Raw genomic sequence first — 20,851 nt, forward strand, 5'->3', positions numbered from 1 at the left:
ACCGCTGCCACGCAGGGAGGGAAGGCTCCTGTCAGTTTCCGCAAACATGGCATATTTTGAGTTTGTGATAAAATCTACACCCTGATGAAATCGATGCCATCACGTCTTCAGGGGTAGCGGCCCTTCCAGTGCGAGCTGAGGTCTCCCAGGGCAGGCCCCGGGGCTGCAGGAAGAGACTGCACCCTGGGCCTCCAGGAGCAGGGAGACCCCAGGGCGAACAGGAGCCCGCACACCCTGCCCCTCCCGCAGGCCCCCAGCTCCTCACTGGCCCTTCCCCAGGTTGGAAATGATTTTGTGACAAAACTGCGCCACCTTGTGGCCTCATTGGATTAAAAGCTGAAATGAGAAATGTTGTTGACCTGGTACCTGTAAGGACTAGAAACACACTCCAGTCCGAGGGTGTGCTCAGTGGCTGAGCATTGACCTACAAACTGGGGCACACGCTGGGGTTGCAGGCTCCACCCCCGTGTGGGGCGTGCAGGAGGCAGCCGGTCAGTGATTCTCTGTCATTGATGCTTCTCTCTCCTCCTTCCTCTCTGAAATCAATACAAACACATTTAAGTAAAAACACTCTTCAAAACACAGTCTCCTTAGTAGAGCACCCCGTCTCTCCTGCCACACACGAGAAGCTAAGACAAAAAGCTCACGGCTCTCCCAGATGTCTTGTCGGGGCAAGGCAGACTGAGAAAAGTGCCTTAGACTATAAAACTGTGTTTTTTTTTTTTTATCTAATCAACCCCTCTACAGACATGATTAACAAATGACCCCGATGCAAAAAACAAACAAACAAAAAACCCAAAAACAAACCCACACCTACCCTTAACCGACTTGTGCCTCCATAAATATTTCTGAGTGGGAAACGCAGCTGAGCAGACTTTTCAGGTCAGGACGACTGCCTGCGTTGGTCCTCCCGCCGCCCCCCCCTCCCCCAGGCCGGTCCAAGTCTCTGGTCACGAGGGTTTGTTCATCTGGGTGTCACTGGCTCAGCCCCTCACCAGCTGCAAGCCTGCAAGGACGTCACTGAGTGTCCCTGGGCCCTTGTTTTGTTTGTTTGTTTGGTTTTTGGTTTTTAAGATAATTTCCAGTGAGCTTCTGGAGTTACAGCCCTTTGCTCATTCACTCACGGGGAAATGTGTCCGGAGCACCTACTGCATCATGTGGTGCTAGCCCAGGGGTGGGCACACTTTTTGACTCGAGGGCCACAATGGGTTCTTAAACTGGACCGGAGGGCCGGGACAAAAGCATGGATGGAGTGTTTGTGTGAACTAATATAAATTCAAAGTACACATCATTACATAAAAGGGTACGGCCTTTTCTTTTTTTTTAGTTTTATTCATTTCAAACGGGCTGATCCGGCCCGCGGGCCGTTGTTGTTTGTCCACAGCTGTGCTAGACTCCGGGAACCCGGGAAGAGAGGAAAAGCAGTGAAGACGAGGGACCTGAATTCATGCGGCCTGTCCTGAGGGACACCCCTCTTTGCTGGGAGAAGAGGACGGTGTCGAGACAGGAAGACCACGTCCCCCCGTTACCAAGCAACAGTCACAAGTCCACGCTGAAACCAGCAAACCTACGTGAAGGGCTGAAGGACTCGCAGGGCACGCAGCTGAGATCCTTGTAGCGTTCCGGGAAATGGCCCACCAGGGAGTAGAATTTCCTGTGTCCCCAGCCAGTCCCATCACAGGGTGGGGCGGGCCTGCTCTCGGCATCTGTGTGCCCACCCTGCCAGCCTGGGCAGCTGCCACACGGACTCCCTCAGCAGTAACTGGGTTGACACCAAGACTTGCTTTCTCCTACAAGGAACCCTGGTGGCCATGGGGAGGGAGTCTGTCTCAGCTTCTTGGCTATGCTTTGCTGCTGCTCACTCACTCATGCTGGGAGCACCTGCTGAGTGTCTGTCACGCGCCAGGCCCTGTGCCTGGGGTTGGGCCTGGACGCGGTCAGCAGTTGAGCGGGATGACTGACTGGCCAGTGGCTGAGCAGCTGGTGGGTCCGCTCGGGATGGACAGCAGGTGGCAGGGCCCAGGGCAGCGGCGCGGCCATGTCTCAGGAGGTCCGGAAGGCCAGGGGAGACCCCAGGTCCAGGGGAGCTGGCCGAGAGCGGAAGCTGGCAGGAGCTAGGTGGGTCACGGCGGTGTGAAGCAGGATTTCAACCGAGACCCGAGCTTCCGGAGGCCTCTTGGTGGGATCCTGGATTCCAGCCTCTCAGCGGGTGGTCTGGCCAAACGTGAGTCTCTGCATGTTCACACGTGTGCAAACACGTATTGTGGGAAGAAAGATGTGGTGCAGCCCTAGCCAGTTTGCTCAGTGGATAGAGCGTCAGCCTCTGGACTAAAGGGTCCAGAGTTTGATTCAGGTCAAGGGCACGTTTCTCGGTTGCTGGCTCCTCCCCGGCCCGGGCCCTGGGCAGGGTGCATGCAGGAGGCTACCAACCGATGTGTTTCTTTCACATTGATATTTCTCTCTGCTGTTCCCTCTCGTCTACTCTCTCTCAAAAATTAATGGAAAAATATCCTCGGGTGAGGATTAAAAAAGAAGAAAGATGTGGCACACGAGGCTGGAGGGAAGAGTGGGGCTGGTCATGACCAGCTGTGCCTTTATTCGGAGGAAATGAGGGACTCGCGGCAGGTTTTCAGCAGAGGAGATGACAGTTAGTGGCCACGGCTGCCCGGTGGAGATGGCCACGAGTGGGGCCAGGCCCGAAGGGTCAGCGGAGGCGGAGCTGACATTGGCCGCAGCCACGTGGCTGTGTCCCTGAGGACGGGGCTGCGGGTGATCCCCGCGGTTTGCTGTTTTGGATGGAAGTGTGGGGACGCTGCTCCCTCTGTCCTCATGGGACACCCTCCCCTGGCCTCTGGTGGTCAGAGCCGGTCACCGTGCCTAGGGGTGACGGGCACAGAAACACTGAAATGCCGTAAACGATCCTATGGAAAATGAGAAGCATAGTTGGAGCCAGGCTGTGTTTTCCTAAAGGTTTGTCTCCTCCTTTTCACTCAGTCATTATCCCCCAGTTCTCCTTCCGCCCCCACCTTGACAACCAGTCCTGCCCACGTGCAGCTTCCTAGCTCCTCTGTACGTAGCGTCAGGTAACTATGGCGACAGACCTGCTAATAGGCAACGGACTTGCTCATTCACAAAGCATTTGGGTCCTCAGTCCTAAGGAAGAAAGGCTATTGTGCTACTTTCTGTAGGATTTGCTGTCGTGTCCAGAGAAGTGATGGGGACAAGCTGACGGGACAGTAAACGGCCAGTGATGAAACATACACATGGCACCCACCCCGCCCGCCTGGGTTCTGGGCGCCCAGGCACTTCCAACCCCTCGGGCCTCGCTTCGCGTCACTGTCCTCACCGCAACCGGCCGTAACCGGTGTCTGCGGTTAACGACACCGCACTCACGGCACGTTGCTGACTCGTCAGCATTGACCTCGGGCCTGAGAGCAGCCCCTTTAACACGCGTTTTCTCCGCGGAGCGCGTCGCAACTGCCCGCCCGCGGGCCCTGGGCGGAGCCTGGGCCGTTTGACCGGTGAAGCCACAACAGAGACGCGCACAACCGCGGGCCCGCGGGCTGAGCAGACCACGGACGGGCCCCTCCACGCACGGATTAGTTCAATGGAAGCGCGGAATACGGCTCTGCCGCGGAGCGGGCGCCACCCAGGGCTGAGAGCGCAGGCCGGCGGGCCCCGTGCGCATGCGTGCGCGGCGACGGCGGCCGCTCGGGACGCGCCGGAAGCGGGGGGCCCGGATTTCCGGTCGGCCCGGGGGCTTTCGGTTCCGGGTTCTCGGCGGCCGGGCAACGAGTGTCGGCCGCTGGGCCCGGAGCGCGGCCATGGAGAAGCTGCGGCGGGTCCTGAGCGGCCAGGACGACGAGGAGCAGGGCCTGACCGCGCAGGTGGGTGCTGGGCCGGGCCCGGGGGGTGGGCCGGGGGGGGGGGCGGGAAACGGGGTCGGCGCTGCCCGCACCTGGGTTGCGGGAGGGCTCCGCCTGCGCCCGGAGGGTTTGGGGCGCCCAGGCTCTCGTGGGGTGCGCAGCTCGCTGGGACCGGCCCCCACTCCCCGTTGGGCTTTCCGATCCCGAAGGGCCCGTTTGCTGCCGGTCTGTCCCGCGCTGCCCTCACCGGCTCCGCCCGGGTGCGGGGCGCGGGGGGCCTAGTGGCGGAGGGGGTGCAGGTCCTGCCCGCGAGCTGCCGCGCCCGGACCCTAACGCCGCCCGCCTGGCCTCCGTGCGCCCCGGGGGTCGGCGGGCTGCGGGGGGCGCCGTCTGCAGGAAGGGGGGAGGGAGGCGGCCGAGCGGGCGGGGCCTGATAGGAGCTTTAATGCCCTCGCGTCCGCCTCCCCCCGGGACCCGATGCCGCTACTTCCCTGTCGGGAGGGTTAACCCAGGAGCGAAACCGCCTGCTCAGGGCTCCTGTGAGCCGCGTGCTGGTCGGTTCCTGTTTGCCGGTCACAGCCGGGGCTTGGGCGTCCGGCAGGGGGGTTGCAGGAGGGCGTGCTGTCTGTCCCCTCCCTGTCCTCCTGTCCTGCCCCCTCCCGGTCCTGCCCCCTCCCGGTCCTGCTCGCTCCGCATGTCTGGTGGGCGGGGCCGGGCCAGGGGCAGGGGCAGACCCTGTGAGACCAGCGCCCGCTCTCGGGCACCAAACCAGCCTGCACGGCAGTGGTAATGCAAGACCCACAAGTCACAGCAGAAATGCATGTCGCCAGTCGTTTAGGGACAGTTGCTTTGTGCCCCAATTCACGTGCTAAGTCTCTGCTGTGCAGTGGCCGTGGCCGCCGCCACACGTGGCCGTTTGCACTTTAACTGTAGTTACGGTAGTTACACCTGCCACACCGCAGGTGCTCAGCAGGCACGTGTGGGCGGCTGCTCCTAGGACGGTGGGTGAGCGGGACACCCCGTTGTGGAAAGTTCTGCTCCCCACCTGGGGGCATGGAGGCGATGGAGCCGCTTGTCTGGAGCCCGCCGCCTAGAGGGGAGAAACTAATGGGGATACCTGAGCCACTGCTTCCTGCTGTGGCCCTGGGCGAGGATGCAGAGCGGACCTGGGAGCTGACAGTGGGGAGGGAAGGAGACTGGAGTCTCGCTGTTCCTCGGCCCAAGGACAGGAAGTTGCTGTTGCCCTGGAGGGCTCTAGTCCTGGGAGGGAGGAGGGGTGGAGCTGGACTGGTCCGGAGAGTGTGCCTGGCATGTGCCAAGGAGGGGGCGCCCACGGGCCTTCCCAGGTTGGCTCTGGAAGCCAGGATCTGACAAGGTGACAAGCGCCCGTTTCTGGAGAGCCTGTCGGGATTGACCTGGAGGAGGTGTGGTATGACGGGGAGGGCCCTCCCTCTGCTCACTCACCCCCAGGGAGGCCTCTGTGAGCGTCCCCCTCCCTCCTGCTCTCCCCCTTCACCTGCTGAGTTTGCCTTCACAGCTCTCCTGCCCCTGGTGGTCGTTGTGCGGCATTTGCTGGGTGAGGACAGCGACCTTACTGGGTTCCCAGGGCCAGGAGCTCCGGGGAGCTGGGAGAGAAGCCAGTTAAAGCAACAAGCCAACAGTGGGAGGGCTAAGAGCCTGCTGCCTGCCCTGCCCCCTCGGTTCCACTCCCCAGGCGATGGCACTTGTCACATCCAGGGAAGACGGGGGTCCTCTCACTGTAGAGGGAGACAAAGTGGGCAGTTTTATGAACCCTGAGTCAGGGGAGGAGGGTGAGCGGTCGGAGAGGAGAAAAGTATCTTCAGGGTCCCCTCGCCTCCGTGAGAGGCCTCGATGGCTCAGTGGGTGAGGAGCTTCCTCTGCCCAGGGCCTCAGGTGAAGAGACCAGGTGTGAGGGTGACATACGGAAGGGGCATGAGAGCGAGGGGCTGACATACGGAAGGGGCATGAGGGCCAGGGCCCCATCCGCCACTGCAGCTCCTTGTAGACACTTTGTTGCAGGGGTTCTGTGTCAGCAGACTCCTCCCCCAGCACTCAGAGCAGGCACCTGGGAGCACTCAGTAGGAGAAGCATGGATGGGTAGATGGGTGAATGGATGGGTGGGTAGATGGGTGGATGGGTGGATGGGTGGGTGGGTGGGTGGGTGGGTGGATGGATGGGTAGATGGGTGGGTGGGTGGATGAATGAGCTAGTCAGCAGAGGCTGGAGGGTGAAGTCAAAGGGAAGTTTTCCTTAAGATGGAAAGCGCTTCAGCAGGTCTCAGGGTTGGTGGGGATGGTCTCGGAGAGCACGGGGCTCACTATTGGGGAGAGGGGAGAAGCCAGTGAGTTCCCCGAGAGCTCCAGGGCTTGGACCTGAGGCAGGGAGCCCTGTGCAGTGATGGAGGTCAGGCAGGGCAGGGGAGAGGTGTCTGGAGCGGGGCTTGCTGGTTGGTAGCAGCTAGCAGGGGCAGCGTTCCCACTGATGGCCTCCCTTTCCAAGGCGCAGGGTGGCTGTTAGTGTCTGAGCCTGGAGTGAGGGGTGGAGTGAGGGGAGCGGGCCTGTTTGCTGTGCTCGCTCTCCTTCCGCCCTCTAAGCACGGTTGTTTTGAAAGGGGAATTGTAGGAACACTGCACCATGTATTCATCAGCTGAGGCCGCCCGTGCTTCCTTTATTCAAGTGGCCGGGAGCAAGGCGCTGGCCTGCACAGCTGTGCCCTGTGGGAGCGCCAGTCTCCCCGCTTCTCCGCGCAGGAAGGCAGCCGCGTCTTCTGGGCTGAGGTTCACTCATCCCTGAGCCGCTGCTGCGCTGTTTTCACGGGTGTGTGATGGCCACGTGCTGGTCCGGCCGCGCCCTGTGCTCTGCAGCCGGAAGGGCTCCTGCTCCCCCGAGGGCCCCGTGACCAGCAGCATGGGGGGGGGGGGCAGGGCAGGGCCCCAACTGCATGCGCAGCCATATGCTGGGGAGGGAAGGTCGTTGGGGCCCTTGTTTCCCGGTTTTGCCCGTTGCTAGGCACGATGGGGGGATTTCCCCGGTGACCTCTGGGCCTGTCCTTCCACTGCTCCTGTGGGTCTAACTGCCTGCTCCCCGCATCGCAGGCAGACGGAGAAGGGAGCACGTACACCGACGGGCACAGCTGAGCCTGTGAGAGGAGTGAGGGCTGTGGCAGGCCCGCCTTGACCTCACAACAGCAGGTGGTCTAGACTTGGAAGGAAGTAAAAATGACGCCTTTTCTCCTCTTGTTCCGCCTTCTCACATCATTGTGGACTCACTGACGTTTACAAGTCATTCTTACTTAGGATCCCCCCATGTTTGTAGGAACAAGTGGGGCGTTCCCCATGCCAGGTGCAGCCTTCAGGGTTTTAGTGCCTTTAGTCCCCGTGTGGTTAAAATATCCTTGATGGTATTCTTCTGGATCAGAAAGAATCAGGTTCAGATGGTTTATAGGCAAGTTCATTCTTTGTTTAAAATCCAGCGACCAGTTTTGCTCTAAGCAAATGACATTGCTGGAAACAAGAATGTCTGAATTAAACATTTTAAAAAAGATTTAGAGTGGGTTAAAAAGTGCCCTACCTGGTTTGGCTCCATGGATAGAGCATCGGCCTGTGGACCAAAGGGTCTCGGGTTCGATTCCGGTCAAAGGCACGTACCTTGGTTACAGGCTCCTCCCTGGCCTGGGCCCTGGTCAGGGCTCGTGCAGGAGGCAACCAATCAATGTGTTTCTCTCACATCGATACTTCTCTATGTCTTCCCTCTCTCTCTCACTCTCCCTAAAAATCAATGGAAACATATCCTCGGGTGAGAATTAACAACAAAATAAAGTGGGTGAAAAGTGATGGGTGTTACTTTGACGGAATCCTTATTCAGTTATTTTTATCTACTTTGCATGCTACGTAAGGACTGGCAGATTAATGGACTCAGGTAAGGATGTAGCCAAAGGTATTTTGAGCTTTTGCATGTAACACTTTCTGTTTTCCCTTCATTATTCTTGAACTACATTATAAGCACCCTTGTTTTTAAGGATACACTGTAATGTAAGTTGGAAAGTTAAATTTTGGTGTGCAAACGCGTGTGTGTGTCTGGTTTCTTGGAGCTGTTGTTCTGTCCCCGCTTCCCGGGAAGCTGAGTCTCACTAGTGCCCGTGGTAACCGAGGTGCCCGCTCACCCTCACCGCATGCCGCCTGCGCTGCTGTGCCAAGCGCCCAGGCCTCTGCTCTCCCCGCGGTGGTTAGCGCTGCACGATGAGCAGGAATGTGGTTGCTCTAGAGCAGCGGTTGCCAACCGTTCGGACCTCACGGAGCACCAGCTGGCGACGCTGCTCTAGAATCAATTACTGCTCACAAATGGTTTCACTGCTGGTTGGGGAGCCCCCCGGCTCTCCTGAGCTGCTGCAGTGAACTCTTTGCAGTGGAGGTTGTCAGTCAGGTGTGTGTAATGGCAGACACGGCTGAGGCTGCCCAGGTCCCCATCGCCAGGCGGGTGTGCCCCAGCCTCCGGGCTGTGAGCCGCTGGCGGGAGCTGGTTCCGGAAGGCCGCCCTCTCCAGCCCCTCACTGCCCGCAGGGCACCTCATCTCAGCGACCTAGACAGATGCCGGGAGGCCGTGTGAGCCCAGATGCCCACGACCCAGCCTCGACATTTGTCAGCAGTGCCGTCTCCTTGCTCCTGTCCTCTGCTCTTCCAGCCGCCCAGTGTTTTGTCACGGACCTTACGCCTTACGTCCTTCTGTCCATATCAGAGGGCTGTACTGTCTCTGACAGGAGCACATCCTGTTAGCACACCTGCCCAGGTGCCAGTGTTCCTCAGGGCCACGCGGTCCCAGACCACCTTCGTGCTTCCCTAACCATGGGATCCTAACGTTAGACGACACTGCAGTGTGCACAGTGACGCAGACACCACGCTGGGCTGCAGGGAACCTGGCCCTGGATTCCGTGTGAAGGACCAGGTGGTGTGTGGTGGCCCCAGCGCATGCTCTGATCCCCTCCTCCCTCCCAGGTCCTGGACGCCTCCTCGCTGAGCTTCAGCACCAGGGTGAAGTGGTTCGCCATCTGCTTCGTGAGCGGCATCTTCTTCTCCATCCTCGTGAGTGCGGCGTGGGGTTGCGTGTTCATGTCTGCGTGGGGCCGGGGAGCGCAGCGAGCAGCCTGCTTTGCCTGGATGCTCTGAGACTGTGATGGGACCTAGCTAGTTGCTTGAAGAAAGGCAGAGATCAGTGCAGAGATGTAGAGGTTAATGTTGGGGGGCTGTGGATTATTATTTCCTTAAAGTAAAATAAAATCAAAAGAGCGGCAGAGTCCGTATTTAGATGTTAGTTAGCTTTTCTAACTCGCCGTTTAAACGGCATGTAAGCAGGCTGGGATTTACCCACATGTGTGTGTGAAGGAAGTTGTGCGACGGCTCGGGCATCTGTACTTGTGACAGGCCCCGGATTCAAATTAGCAAGTAACCTTGAAACCAACTTTTAAAAATGACGTGGGGACTGTATCGAGCGCATTTGTACTTAAACGCATACTGCCACGTTATGTCACTGCTCTGGTAGCGTGTTTCACGTGACGCCGTTACCGTGGGAACTGAAGTAACTCTCGTCCTCACGCAGGGCACTGGCCTGCTGTGGCTTCCCGGGGGCATCAAGCTTTTCGCCGTGTTCTACACCTTCGGGAATATTGCTGCCTTAGCCAGGTGTGTGCGGGCCTTCAGCCTCTCAGGTGCTTTATCTGCCATCGTTTCCTCCTAATAAACGCCTTCCTGACAGGACGTATTTCTGTGGCTCTGACACCGTAAATTCAGCCACAGAGTCTGTGTTCGTGTGATGAGTGTGTACTGACTCCTGCTGCCTGCGGTGTGCCAGCTGCCATGAGAGTGTTCCTGGGAGGAAGAGCCGGCCCTGGGGCACCCCTGTGTGCCAGGGACTCTTCTGCCCGTTTAGGAGGTGACACTGTTATGGCCCCACGTTCCAGTTGGGGATGTGCCTAGGGAGTGATGGGCAGGCTCCCCCAAACAGGGCTCCGGAGCCCAGTGCCTGCTCTCATGAAGCCTGCGTCCCAGTGAGGGAGCCGGGCCGTGCAGGAAGTCGGGGCAGGGGTGTGGAAGCCGGGGAGGGGGCTGGCTTTGGGACTCCTCTTGCAGCATCTTGGGCGCATGGGGGTGTATTGGTGTCTGCTAGGGCAGCTGTCAGATTTATGAGCCTGCGGTTGTGCACTTTGCTTTCTGAGGGGACCGTCTTTCTCAGGAACGTTCTGGATCAGAGGTATTGTCTGAGCTCAGCCAGCCTCCCGGGCTCGCACCTGCCGCCCGCCCCGCCTGGTCTGGGTGAAGCTGGCGTGGCACGTCTCGGCGTGGCTGCCGGCTTGGCCCTGCCGCCCTGGTCTTGTTTCTCATTGGTCTGATAAGGACCAGCATGGACAGGGAGCGGTGGCGATGGCGTCAGCTCAGGCCACTGGGGCTCCTGGTTCTCTGAAGGGGCACTTGTGTCTCCTGGAGACTCGGGTCCCCTCGGTGTGAAGGAAGACGAGCCGGACTTAGAGATGGCTACGCGTGGCCGTCAGGACCGCCCGGCGCCCTCAGCCCGTGTGTCGCCCACAGCACGTGCTTTCTGATGGGGCCCTTCAAGCAGCTGAAGAAGATGTTCGAGACCACGAGGCTGCTCGCCACCGTCGTCATGCTGGTGAGTGAAGGCGGAGGCGCGAGGCTCCATTGAGGGTGGGCTGCTTTGTTGCCGCCAGTGGCCCGTCTTCCTGCCGGCCGTCGCCAGCGTCTCTCGTTGCGCGTGGTAGTGGCGTCCTCGGGCTGCGGCAGTGGGCGACACGGCGTCACCCACGGCATCGGCCTCACGTGAAGGGAGTCAGAGCTGCTGCGTGTCGTGGTCCAGCCACGAGCGGTTCTTGGTGGGCTGCTGTGGGCGCTCTTGGAGGGGGGCTGGCAGTGCTTCAGTGGCCTGTCCCTGGCGCTGACACTCCCAGCAGCAGGCGTCGCTAGCCAGGGGCTCTGTCCCCGGCCATCGGTCCCACTGAATTCAGGGCTCTCTTGTCTTTGGATGTTTGTGTCAGAAACGTGTAGTTTTCATCGTCGTGCATCTGGGGGTGTTCGCGGTCGTCGCTTTGGGCAGAGGGAACCCGCGCCCTCTCTGCCCAGCCTCTGCCCCACATGTTCTCCCCTTAAAGCTCCTGAATTGAAATGTTAGCGCAGCTTCTCTGTCCCTTTAGCTCTTAGCCCGCTTTTTAAACACAATCTTTGTAGATTTGTAAGTTAGGGAATGTTTTCAGGGTAACTGTGTCTTCTCCCTCCTCCTGACTAGAGAAAAACTTTGTAGCCTAGTTTTTTATTTGTGTCCTTACTCACAGTCACCATACCCATTACATTGTATCGCACTGACCTCCGAGGTCAGCAGCGTCATTTTGACTTCCCTGTGGCAGCAGGTGACTGACGGTGGCCTCTGTCCAGGAGACTGAGACGTTGCCACACGGTCACACGGCTGACTCTGCCCGGGGCACCCGGGACCCGAGTGGCAGTGTCTGCATGGGACGCAGGGTTGAGGGCTGTTCAGAGGTTAGAGACACAGCCCCTTTCCCCAGGGACTGAGTTACTCCTCGGATCTAATTGGTGATGACTCGTCAGAGCATTCCCAGTCGGACGCTTTGCACGGCCTCGTGTGCTGCTGACACATAGCACCTTCTAAGTGCCCCCCCCACCCCCCCGCATGTGAGGGACACACTCTGATCTGTTCACTACAGATGAGCAGGTGGGTGGCTGCTGTCCTTTCAGAGAGAAGGGGGCCGAGGTCTAGACCCGATAACTAAGGACACTCGGCTAGTGGCGTCAGAGCTGGGCTCTCGCCTGGGTCTCCATCTCCAGACCCCCTGCCTGTCACTGAGCTGCCACCTGCCCCTCCTTGGGCTCCCTGCCTCCTGGGCACGGAAGGGAGTGAAGGGCCCTCCCTGTGGGAAAGGCCTCCCGGGCTCCCGTGCGCTCAGCTGTGCTGACACCTGGCGGTGCCGGTCTGAGCATCAGCATAACCAGGTGCCCTGAGAACAGCTCCGTCACAACATTCTGCAGACGCTCCCTGTGGACGCCTCAGCAGAGGCTCTTCCGAGTGCAGGGAGCATCGCGGTCGTCGCCTTTGGGGTCAGCAGCGCCGCGGACTGTGCAGAGCGGGCCCCGCGCTCCGCCGTGCTCTGTGGTGGCATCCACGCCACCGAAGGCGGCGGTGTGCTTCTCGTCCAGCTCTGCGAGGACGCACACTCACCGCTCTCTCTCCTCCCCCAGCTGTGCTTCGTGCTGACCCTGTGTGCTGCTCTGTGGGTGAGTACCTGGGCCACACCTGCTTCCCACTAACTGTCCCCTCAGAGGAGCTCCCAGTCCGCCCCTCAAACCCACCAAAGATCAGTGTCCCCCACATGGATGGTGACGTCCGGTTGGTGACAGACCTGCCGTGGATTCTGCGGCGGAAACGGGCAGAGCTGACGGGCCCTCCTGTGCTCAGGCTGCTGCCCCGTCGCCCGGGAGAATTACTGGCCACGTCCCAGTCACGGGCGCAAGGAAAGGTCTTAGCAACCTCTGCATGTCCCTGTGGAAATGGCTTTCTGGTTTTGGAATGGGCTAGGAGCCTGCTGATTTATAAGCGGTAGATTAAATAAAGAGCAAATAAATGACCATTAAAAATGGACGAGGAATTCTAAAAATGGATCATTTAAAAAATCATGGAAACTGTTTATTATGCGTTACTCCAGAAGATCACAATAAAATGCAGTTTTCTTTCAAAAAGTAATTCAAGAAAAGGGCACGTGAGACTGAGTGAGGTCTGTAAGTTCTACAGAGGATGCAGCTCTACTGACCGAGGGGAAACGCTCTCGTGCCCCAGGCCCTAACCGTGCAGAGGCGTGCGTGCAGCCCGTGTGTGCTGTGCGGCGTTGGCTCAATGCCAGGCGTGTAGAGTGTTGAAATCCGTGGATACAGGTAGTTAAGTTTCACATCTGCTGCATCGTAACCTTGTCATACTGAAATCTGATAGAATGGAGCTATCGTCTTACATTTCTGAAGGGAGTTAAAGGTGGGCGTAAAGCAGTGGTTCTCAACCTTCTGGCCCTTTCATACAGCTCCTCATGTTGTGACCCAACCATAAAACTATTTTCGTGGCTACTTCATAACTGTGATGTTGCTACTGTGATGAATCGTCATGTCAATATCTGATATGCAGGATGGTCTTAGGTGACCCCCGTGAAAGGGCCGTTCGACCGCCAAAGGGGTCGCAACCCACACGTTGAGAACCACCGGCGTAAAGAGTATCTTGAAAGATTCTTCACTCGCTCTTTCTGTTTTTCCTGTGCTAGTGGCATAAGAAGGGGCTGGCCGTGCTCTTCTGCATATTGCAGTTCCTGTCCATGACCTGGTAAGTCTCACCCGATCGGAGGTCCGCGCGCCCTGAGCCGGGAGAGCATCTGCTCTGAGCCTGGCCGCCCGGGGAGGCTGTGGGCTCTCACCCGGGGTGGAAGCGTGTGCCTCGGTGGGGCCAGGCCTCCGGAGCGGTCCGCTGACTGAGTCTGCAGGGTGTCCCCTGGGACTTCGCCGGGCTCCGTGGTGACTGCAGGCGGGCAGGGAGGCGTGTGTGGGGGCGGGGCGGGGGGTCCTGCATAGCCAAACCAGGGTGCCTGCACTTGTCTTCTGAGATGTGAAGGAGAAGTGATGAGACATGCAGGTGACGCCGCAGGAACCCACGAAGCGAGGCCGTGTCAGGCCTGAGCCCGAGGGTGTGGGTCTGCCTCTTGCTGGGCAGGCGCTGTGCTGCTGGCTCCTGCTGATGCCGACTCCGTGGGGACTGCAGTGGGAGCAGCTGTGGTCCTGCTCCTCTGTGTGCCAGCCATGCCCTTCCTCCCCATCCTCGTGGTCCCCTGAGCCCTCATGGCCTGGGCTGCATCCCGTCCAGCAGCGGCCAAAGGCCCTGGAGTGAGGGCTGAAGTGCTCTCCTCCCACCAGGAGGGTTCCACGCGCTGTCTTTAGCGGAGTTCTGTTTTTCCCTTCCGTGGTCAGCAAGCCCCTCCCTGTGTGCTGTGTTCCGTCTCCTGTTTGCTGTCCCGGCCTGGATCATCTTTCTTTGGCCCTGTTTCTTCCTTTCCACCCTTAAGTGCACCGTCAGCAAACGTTACACGCACGGCCCTACGTGGCAAAGGGGCCCGTGAAGAGCTTTTGCTCTCAGTGAAATGGGGAGAATTTTTACACTGAATCCGCCGTCATTTTGTGTGTTATGTTGCTCTTTATTTCATCAGCTGTATTTAACGATTGATTTATTCTTTATTCTCAATCGTTTCTATTTAAAATATAACTTTAAAGGGTAACATCTTATTACAACAGCTCAGACGAGCAGGCGTGAGTCGCTTAGCGAGTTTGTGCAGCTCGGGGGCTCGGAGGGTGCGGTGGCCCAGCCATGCGCACGTTCATGAGGTCCGGGTGGTGCTGTGGCTGCTGGTCCAGGTGACATGGGGGGGCGGAGGGGATCGTGTCCTGGGTGCCGCTGTACTGCCCGGTGCAGGGATATGGTATCGCTGAGACTGAGGTCACCAGCTGCCCTTTATTTTGCAGGTACAGCCTGTCGTACATCCCGTATGCAAGGTGAGCTTGTTTGAGTCCCTCCCCTGTCTGGTCCTCCAGTTAGCGTCATAGAAATACATCAGTTTTAGTAATTTTTACATTAAATTGTGACTTAAAAGGCTGACTTTCCTCCCACAAGTAAACGATGTTCTAAGCGGGATGAATAGAGAGAAGTTTGTCGAGGGGGCGCCACTGTGAATGTGTCGGTGGGGAGGCTGGGGACCGACTCCTGCTCCGTTGGGCGCCTGGGCCTTTGCTGCCAGGAACTTGGATGAGAGCTTCTGGATCCTTCCACGACTGCAGATATTCACTAGATAGGCCGTGGGGACTCCAGCAAAACAGATTCTTCTCTTTAAAGGGAAGCTGGTGAAAAAGTGAGTGTGACACGTGAGTGCTGTCTGAGCAGTAGCATGTGTCTGTCCTGTGGGGCGGAGGTAGCCGCCCCTGGACTTGCCCAGAAAGTGCACTTGCTGTCGTGGGGGGAACGCCCTGCGGAGCCGTCGGACGGTCAAGAAAGCGCTGTGGAGGCACAGCTTTGCCTCCTGGCAAACTTGGAAGCAGGTTGTAGTTGAAAAACAGCCAAGTTGGCCTAGTGAGAGCAGCGGGTGGGAGCGGTCCCTGCTGGAGGCAGATTCTGACGCGGTTTCTCCCCCCCAGGGACGCCGTCATGAAATGCTGTTCTTCTCTCCTGAGTTGAAGACCAGAACCTCTTCGCAGAGCGTCTGGGAGTTGCTGTTGGTTTGGGGGAGTGTATTTTCCTGAGCCGGTGGTCGCCCCTCCCCCCGTGGCCGTTCAGGGCCGAGCGCACCGTGGACCCCGCGGCGAGTAAACTGTGATGCTCCCACCACTAGATCCCGCCACTCACTGCTCTCCCCACGGAGGCGGCACCGCCGATTGCGAATGATCTGTAGCCAATTGTGATTGATCTGTAGCGTTTCTAATCCTTCCTCCACAGCATCTGATTGTGAATATCCAGGGAGAAGTCTCCGCTGCGTGAACTTCGTTGGCTTTTCTAAAATGTCAAGGTTTAAAAATACTTTAAATGTGAAAGTTTTTACTTTAAACTAAGAATCGCTTATATGTAATAAAAATAATATATAAATCTTTACAATTTTAAAATAAGCCCATTGTTGGATCAAATTTACAACCTTTTAAGTGGGCGGAGCCTTGATTCAGTTGAGTGAAACTCCCTGAGGTTTCTCCGGAGACGTCTCTGTCCTAACCGCTGCCGAGCACGTTTACGAGTGTGGCCTTCCGGGGTCCCCTGATCCCAGCAGGCAGGGGGTCCAGGAGGGTCCAGGTGTGCGGGTGGGGAGAGCCAACAGCAGGTCGGGCAGGTGAGGGACCAGCCACTGGCAACCCAGGAGCCTGCTGGGGGGGAGGGGGGAGGGCCAGCGCCTTGGTGGGGAAGCAGGTAGCGGCTTGGGATTGTCACCAGGGGAGACCCTGGGAGGGACCAGGCAGGTCCCCGCCGCCTGGAGAACTGCAGGGCTGCCCCACCTGCCCGGAGCTGGAGACGCCCTGCTGACCCTGCAGCTTTGACCCTGGGTCCTTGCGCAAGCCCCCGGGCCGGGGCCCCTCAGGCTGTGCCCCCAGGAAATGGTGCTTGACCCCTTCCCACCTCATCTCCAGTCCCCCCTCCTGACAAAGCTCCCCACTGCTTACGCACCCGGAGCAAATGCAGCGTTTCCAGAGCCTGGAGAGGCCTCGGGTGGCCTGGGCTCTCCCACACTCACCTGAGCAGAGCTGCCGTCCTGAGGCACCCTCCCCCACCCCCACCCCCACCCACCCCCTGGGACAGGAGAGGCTGGGACGGGGAGAATGAGTGACAGCTGCAAGCTGCATTTGCATTGGGAGAATGTGTGAGTGTGGGATGGTTTGGGGGTGCTGGTGATCAGAGTCCTAAACCTTCCTCTCTCCCAGCCCCTCCCCGCTGTGGTGCGAGGTTCTTGCCTGTGTCCTGGCCCAGTAGCCATCTCGCTCGAACACACGGAGTCGGGGTGCAGTGGGCAGCCGGGGACTGGAGGGTGCCCTGCCCCCAGGACTGCTGGCCCTGGCACATCTGAGTTTCCCCACATCTGGCACGCTGTTAGCTCACCTGGGCACAGCCCCGCTCCTGCCCGGTGAGCCCAGAAAGTGCGGCCTGTGGGGACCCGTGTTTGGAGATTGACCACTGACTGTTCTTAGGTAACCAGGGCTGCTTACCTGAGGCTGACTTTTAAAATATATGTATTTTTACTGATTTCAGAGAGGAAATGGGGGGGGAGAGAGACACCAATGATGATCATCAATCCACTGCCTCCCCCACCCCACACTGGGAATCAACCCGGACCTCTTGGGGAGGTGGGGGCTGAAACTGACTTTCTGAAGCATCGCCTTGTGATTGCTCAGGAGCTCGGTCAGCCTCTGAAGACTAGGGGTGCTCCCCCCACAACTGGAACGTAAGTTGGCGGGAGCTGCCTTCATTGAGCCACTGCTATGGCGGTCATTACCGCCTTCACACGGGAACCGCGCAGGAAAAGAACTCAAGTCTGCTCACTGCTTCCTTTACCATCATCATGTGACTGAAACGACATCCCCAGGGAGCTTGAAATGACCTTGTCCAAAAGTAAACAGCGGCCCGCCACGATGCCTGTTCCCGCTGGTGTCCCTGCGGCCTCCCCGGGGGTCCCTGCGTCGACCTTCCCAGCGCGCTAGGCTGGGGGCTTGGGGAGGATTCTCCCCGACGCGCAGGACTCGCCCCGGACTGAGGTCACGCCCTGACCCGGCTGCGCCCGCCCCTTCCCGGCGCGTCCCCTGGTCTCCAGGCTGCAGCAGCCGGTGGACACCCGCGGGCACAGCGGCGCCCGGCCGCACTCCTCCTCCCGAGGGCGCCAGGCTCTGAGCGGGAGCCGGGGACCGAGGAGCCCCGGCCCAGACGGAGGGGAGGAAGGGGACGTGGCTTCCAACCCCGGTGAGAGCACCCGACGGGAGGGGCGCAGACGCCAAGCCCCACGGAGGTGGGGGGGGGTGGGAGGGTGAGGGGGGTTGGGAGGGCGGGGGAGGACGGAGGCGGCCCCGCCCACCGACGGGGAGGGCGCCCGGCTCGCTCCCAGGACTAAGGGCCGCCGTGTCCGCTCCGGGCGCGGATGCTCCGCAGGCTCCGGGGCTCCATGCCCTTCCCGCCGCCTCCCGCCCGGGCCCCGGGGGTCCCGGCCGCGCGTCCGTCGCCCCGCCGGCCCGGAGCCCCACGGAAGGCAGCTGCGCCCGCCCGCGCCCCGCCCGCCGCCCGGGAGAAGCTGCGGCCCGAGGCGTCGCCGTCCCGCTCCTGGCCCTCGGCCACGCTCCCGAGGCCCCCGGCCCGCCGCGCCCCGGGCCCGGCCCCTGCGCACGCTCCGGCCCCGCCTGACCCCGGCCGCAGCCCCGTGCGGACCGCGGGGACCGTGGGGACCGTGGGGCCCGCCGCCGCCGCGCGCTCCTCCCCGCGCCTCCCCCCCGAGGCCGCCCGCCCGGCCCAGCGGCGCCACCCGGAGAGGCAGCTGCTCGCGCGGCCCCGCCGGCCGCCCCTCTCGCCCGCGGCCGACGCCCGAGCCCAGGTGGCGGGTCCGCGCGGGGGAGGCGACCCCGGGGGCCTGGGCGCGCGCCGGCCGGTGGCCCCGCTGCTGCCCCGCGGCCCGCACACCCCCCGGCGGCCGGACCTGCGCCGCGCGCTCCCGGGGTCGCTGCTCAGCGCCCGGCACCGCGACCACGACGTGGAGGCCGCGGAGGAGGAGGCCGCGGCCCCGGACGAGGGGCTGGTCCGCAGGTGCACCGCGTGGCTGCAGGGCGTGGAGGCGGCGGCGGCCGCACGGGCCCTGGACGCGCTGCCGCACCTGAGCGCGCTGTGAGCCGCCGGCCCCGCCCCGCCCCGCTGCCCCGCACTCGTGCTCCAGGTGGGCCTCCCGGACGCTCTGCCCGGGGCCCCGGAGCAGGGCCTGGACGGTCGCCCGGTGCCCACAGCCGCACCTGCGCTTGAGCTCCACCTGGGCGACCTCGTGGGACACAGCCTCTCTGCGGTCCGCCACGCGTGTCCGGGGCTCCTGTGAGCCAGGTGGGCCCCCGAGGGACAGGACAGCCTCGCTGGACCCGCGTGGCCCACCCCCTGCCCAGGCGGCCCCCACCCCCCAGCCGGGCAGCCCCGGGCCTTTCCTGGCACCGAGGAGGGGCGGGACCGGGAGGGTGGCCTGTGTGGTGGGCCAGGACCTGGGGCTGCAGGGGCGAGGGCGTTTCTCCTACACAGGAAACACGTGGGGTTGGGTCACCCGAGGTGCCAGGTAACCCAAGTGTCCAACCCAGAGGGGCGGGCAGTGCCGGTGCAAGCCCTCCCCCCAACGCACACACACATGCACATACACACATGCTCACACACATGCTCGCACACGTCTCCCCTGGGGGTCTGTTCCCAGCGGCTGGGGTGAGGTGTGGGCAGGAGCCAGAGGCAGCCTCGCTAGCATGCGTGGTTTCGTATGACGAGCTGTGCTGCTCACACGGTGTCTTTATGCCGCAGGAAGGAAGTCACCACACGGAGAAAGCTTAGCAGGAGGTCGATTGCACAGAGGAGCAGCTGATGGATGGAGAAAGCCGGGAGTTGAGGGGTGGGGGTGGGAGGGTGGGCGTGTGAAAGCCAGTGACAGGCCTGGTGTTCGGTTGTATGGAGTGATTTTTGGAAATATTCCTATTGATTATTCGGGTGAAGGGTAGACTCCTCCGCCTTTCAGGGCGCGCCCCTCCCTGCTGACTCTGGCCGATTCCTGGGTGTTCTCTCCTTCATCCGAGTACATTAAACTCATTTAAGGTTGAGAAGGAAAGACCGGTTTTAACCAGATTAGGCTGGTTGTGGGAAATAACATTACCGCAGTTTGGCACTGACTTTGTAATGTTTACTGGCTTAATGTTTATGTTGTTAGATTTCAATGTGTTGAATCTCTTTTAAAAATCGATTGTTTTTAAGGAAATATGTTCTCTCTGAAAACATGAGAGAGGGAGGGAGCGGGAGAGAGATGGAAACATCACTGACGGGCTGCCTCCTGCGCGCCCCCCACTGGGGATCGATGTGCCCTGGTCCGGAATTGAACCCTGACCTCCTGGTTCCTGGGACGCTGGTGGGGCTCACGTCTTAATTATATTTTACATGGAAGCTTTCCATGTTTTAAAACCAGTTTTATATTTTTCACGTGGAGATCTTCGTGCTAATCTCTCTCCCCACCCCCTCAGCACAAATCTAGGTAGACATGACGCGTTTAATTCAGTGGGAGCTGGCGCAGCCCCCAGAGGAGCCGTGCAAACAACACCCCTTCACACTGAATAGCTATCTTTCCTGACCCCTCTGAGAGCCAAGAGCCACACTGCTTCTAACGGAACTGGACATATTAGCACCGGAGGCAGAGTGTGCGGTCCTGAGAGGCACCACCGAGACCCCTGTCCCGCGAGAGCTCTGCGTCCGGGGAGGGCTGGACTCTGGCCGTCACTGGTCACCAGCAGGCGGAGAGAACTGAGCTCTCGGTGGGCAGCGACGTAACATGGTCTCATTTGCATGTAGTGTGAGGACTGATAGCCAAGGGACCCGGGTTTGTGCCCATCGTCACAGGAATACATTTCAGGGACTTCCCCAAAGTCATGGCTTTGGGAGGCCGCCCGTCTCTGCTTTTGTGTGTCTCCCGTCCTGTCGCTGTTCCGGCACATGGGCCCCGCCACTCGCGGGTCTGTCTCTGGGTCCCTGTGTTTTCCTTCCTTCCCGCGCCCTCTCTCTCCGGGTTCCCTGCCTCCCCCCCCCCAGCCCCCCGAACTCCACGGGAGGCCGGCCCGGCGCTCCTTGTTGCTCCGCAGGTGCCTGAGGCCTGTCCCCGTTGCTGCCGCCGTTCCAGGAGGCTCCCAGGTCCCCGTGTCAGTTCTCAGTGTTGAAATAAAAGACAAGTCCGTGCCCGCTGTTTCTGTTTGAGGAAGACACTGAAGTCTGGCAGGAAGAGCGAGGTCGCAGAGGCAGACTTCGTCCTGGTGGGTCTCCGTGGCGCGCCCACCCCAGCGTCTGGGATTGTCGTTACCAGGATGTCAAACACGATGACCGGCGATGACCAGATATGATGAGGAGGAGGCTGTTGGTCCCGAAGCCCCATGGGAGCTGTTTCCAAATACACTCACAAAAGTGGGTGCCGCCCAGCCACGGTGCTGGCCGCTGCTCAGGAGGCTCGCCAACCCCAGGCAAGCACTTCTGTCCTCTCACCAGAACATCCTTCTTTCGCCAAAAGCAATTTCAAAGGGGCAGGCACAGCCATCAGAGCTGAGGTCAATGTGCATAATGAGCCGGGGGGTGGGGGTGGGGGGCAGGGCAGGGCTGAGCTGGCACGTGGCCGCAGTGTTGGCTGGGGCAGC

The 20,851-nt window shown here is 60.2% G+C and overlaps 2 protein-coding genes across 5 annotated transcripts; both read left to right on the forward strand.

Moving 5' to 3' along the window:
* The first annotated feature begins 3,730 nt into the window (after positions 1–3,730).
* On the forward strand, positions 3,731–15,586 carry SFT2D1 (SFT2 domain containing 1). 2 transcript variants are annotated; one of them, XR_009453340.1, is made up of 9 exons: positions 3,731–3,887; positions 8,879–8,965; positions 9,480–9,562; positions 10,466–10,547; positions 12,146–12,181; positions 13,210–13,268; positions 14,456–14,485; positions 14,604–14,838; positions 15,122–15,586. XR_009453340.1 is itself a non-coding variant. In XM_059699868.1 (8 exons), the coding sequence occupies exons 1-8, from the start codon at positions 3,825–3,827 to the stop codon at positions 15,159–15,161; spliced, it is 480 nt and encodes a 159-aa protein (XP_059555851.1). In that variant the 5' UTR covers positions 3,731–3,824; the 3' UTR covers positions 15,162–15,586. The 2 variants fall into 2 exon arrangements, 1 of the variants encoding a protein (XP_059555851.1); XM_059699868.1 differs by lacking the exon at positions 14,604–14,838.
* A 1,583-nt stretch (positions 15,587–17,169) lies between these two features.
* PRR18 (proline rich 18) lies at positions 17,170–20,451 on the forward strand. Of its 3 annotated transcripts, XM_059699871.1 has the most exons (3): positions 17,170–17,417; positions 17,604–18,533; positions 18,990–20,450. In XM_059699871.1, the coding sequence occupies exon 2, from the start codon at positions 17,617–17,619 to the stop codon at positions 18,328–18,330; it is 714 nt and encodes a 237-aa protein (XP_059555854.1). In that variant the 5' UTR covers positions 17,170–17,417; positions 17,604–17,616; the 3' UTR covers positions 18,331–18,533; positions 18,990–20,450. The 3 variants fall into 3 exon arrangements, with proteins under 3 accessions (XP_059555854.1, XP_059555853.1, XP_059555852.1); XM_059699870.1 differs by lacking the exon at positions 17,170–17,417 and having other exon boundaries at positions 17,513–18,533; positions 19,663–20,451; XM_059699869.1 differs by lacking the exon at positions 17,170–17,417 and having other exon boundaries at positions 17,513–18,533.
* The last annotated feature ends 400 nt before the right edge of the window (positions 20,452–20,851 follow it).

This window comes from Myotis daubentonii, chromosome 6, assembly GCF_963259705.1.
Source record: "Myotis daubentonii chromosome 6, mMyoDau2.1, whole genome shotgun sequence".
Taxonomy (NCBI): domain Eukaryota; kingdom Metazoa; phylum Chordata; class Mammalia; order Chiroptera; family Vespertilionidae; genus Myotis; species Myotis daubentonii.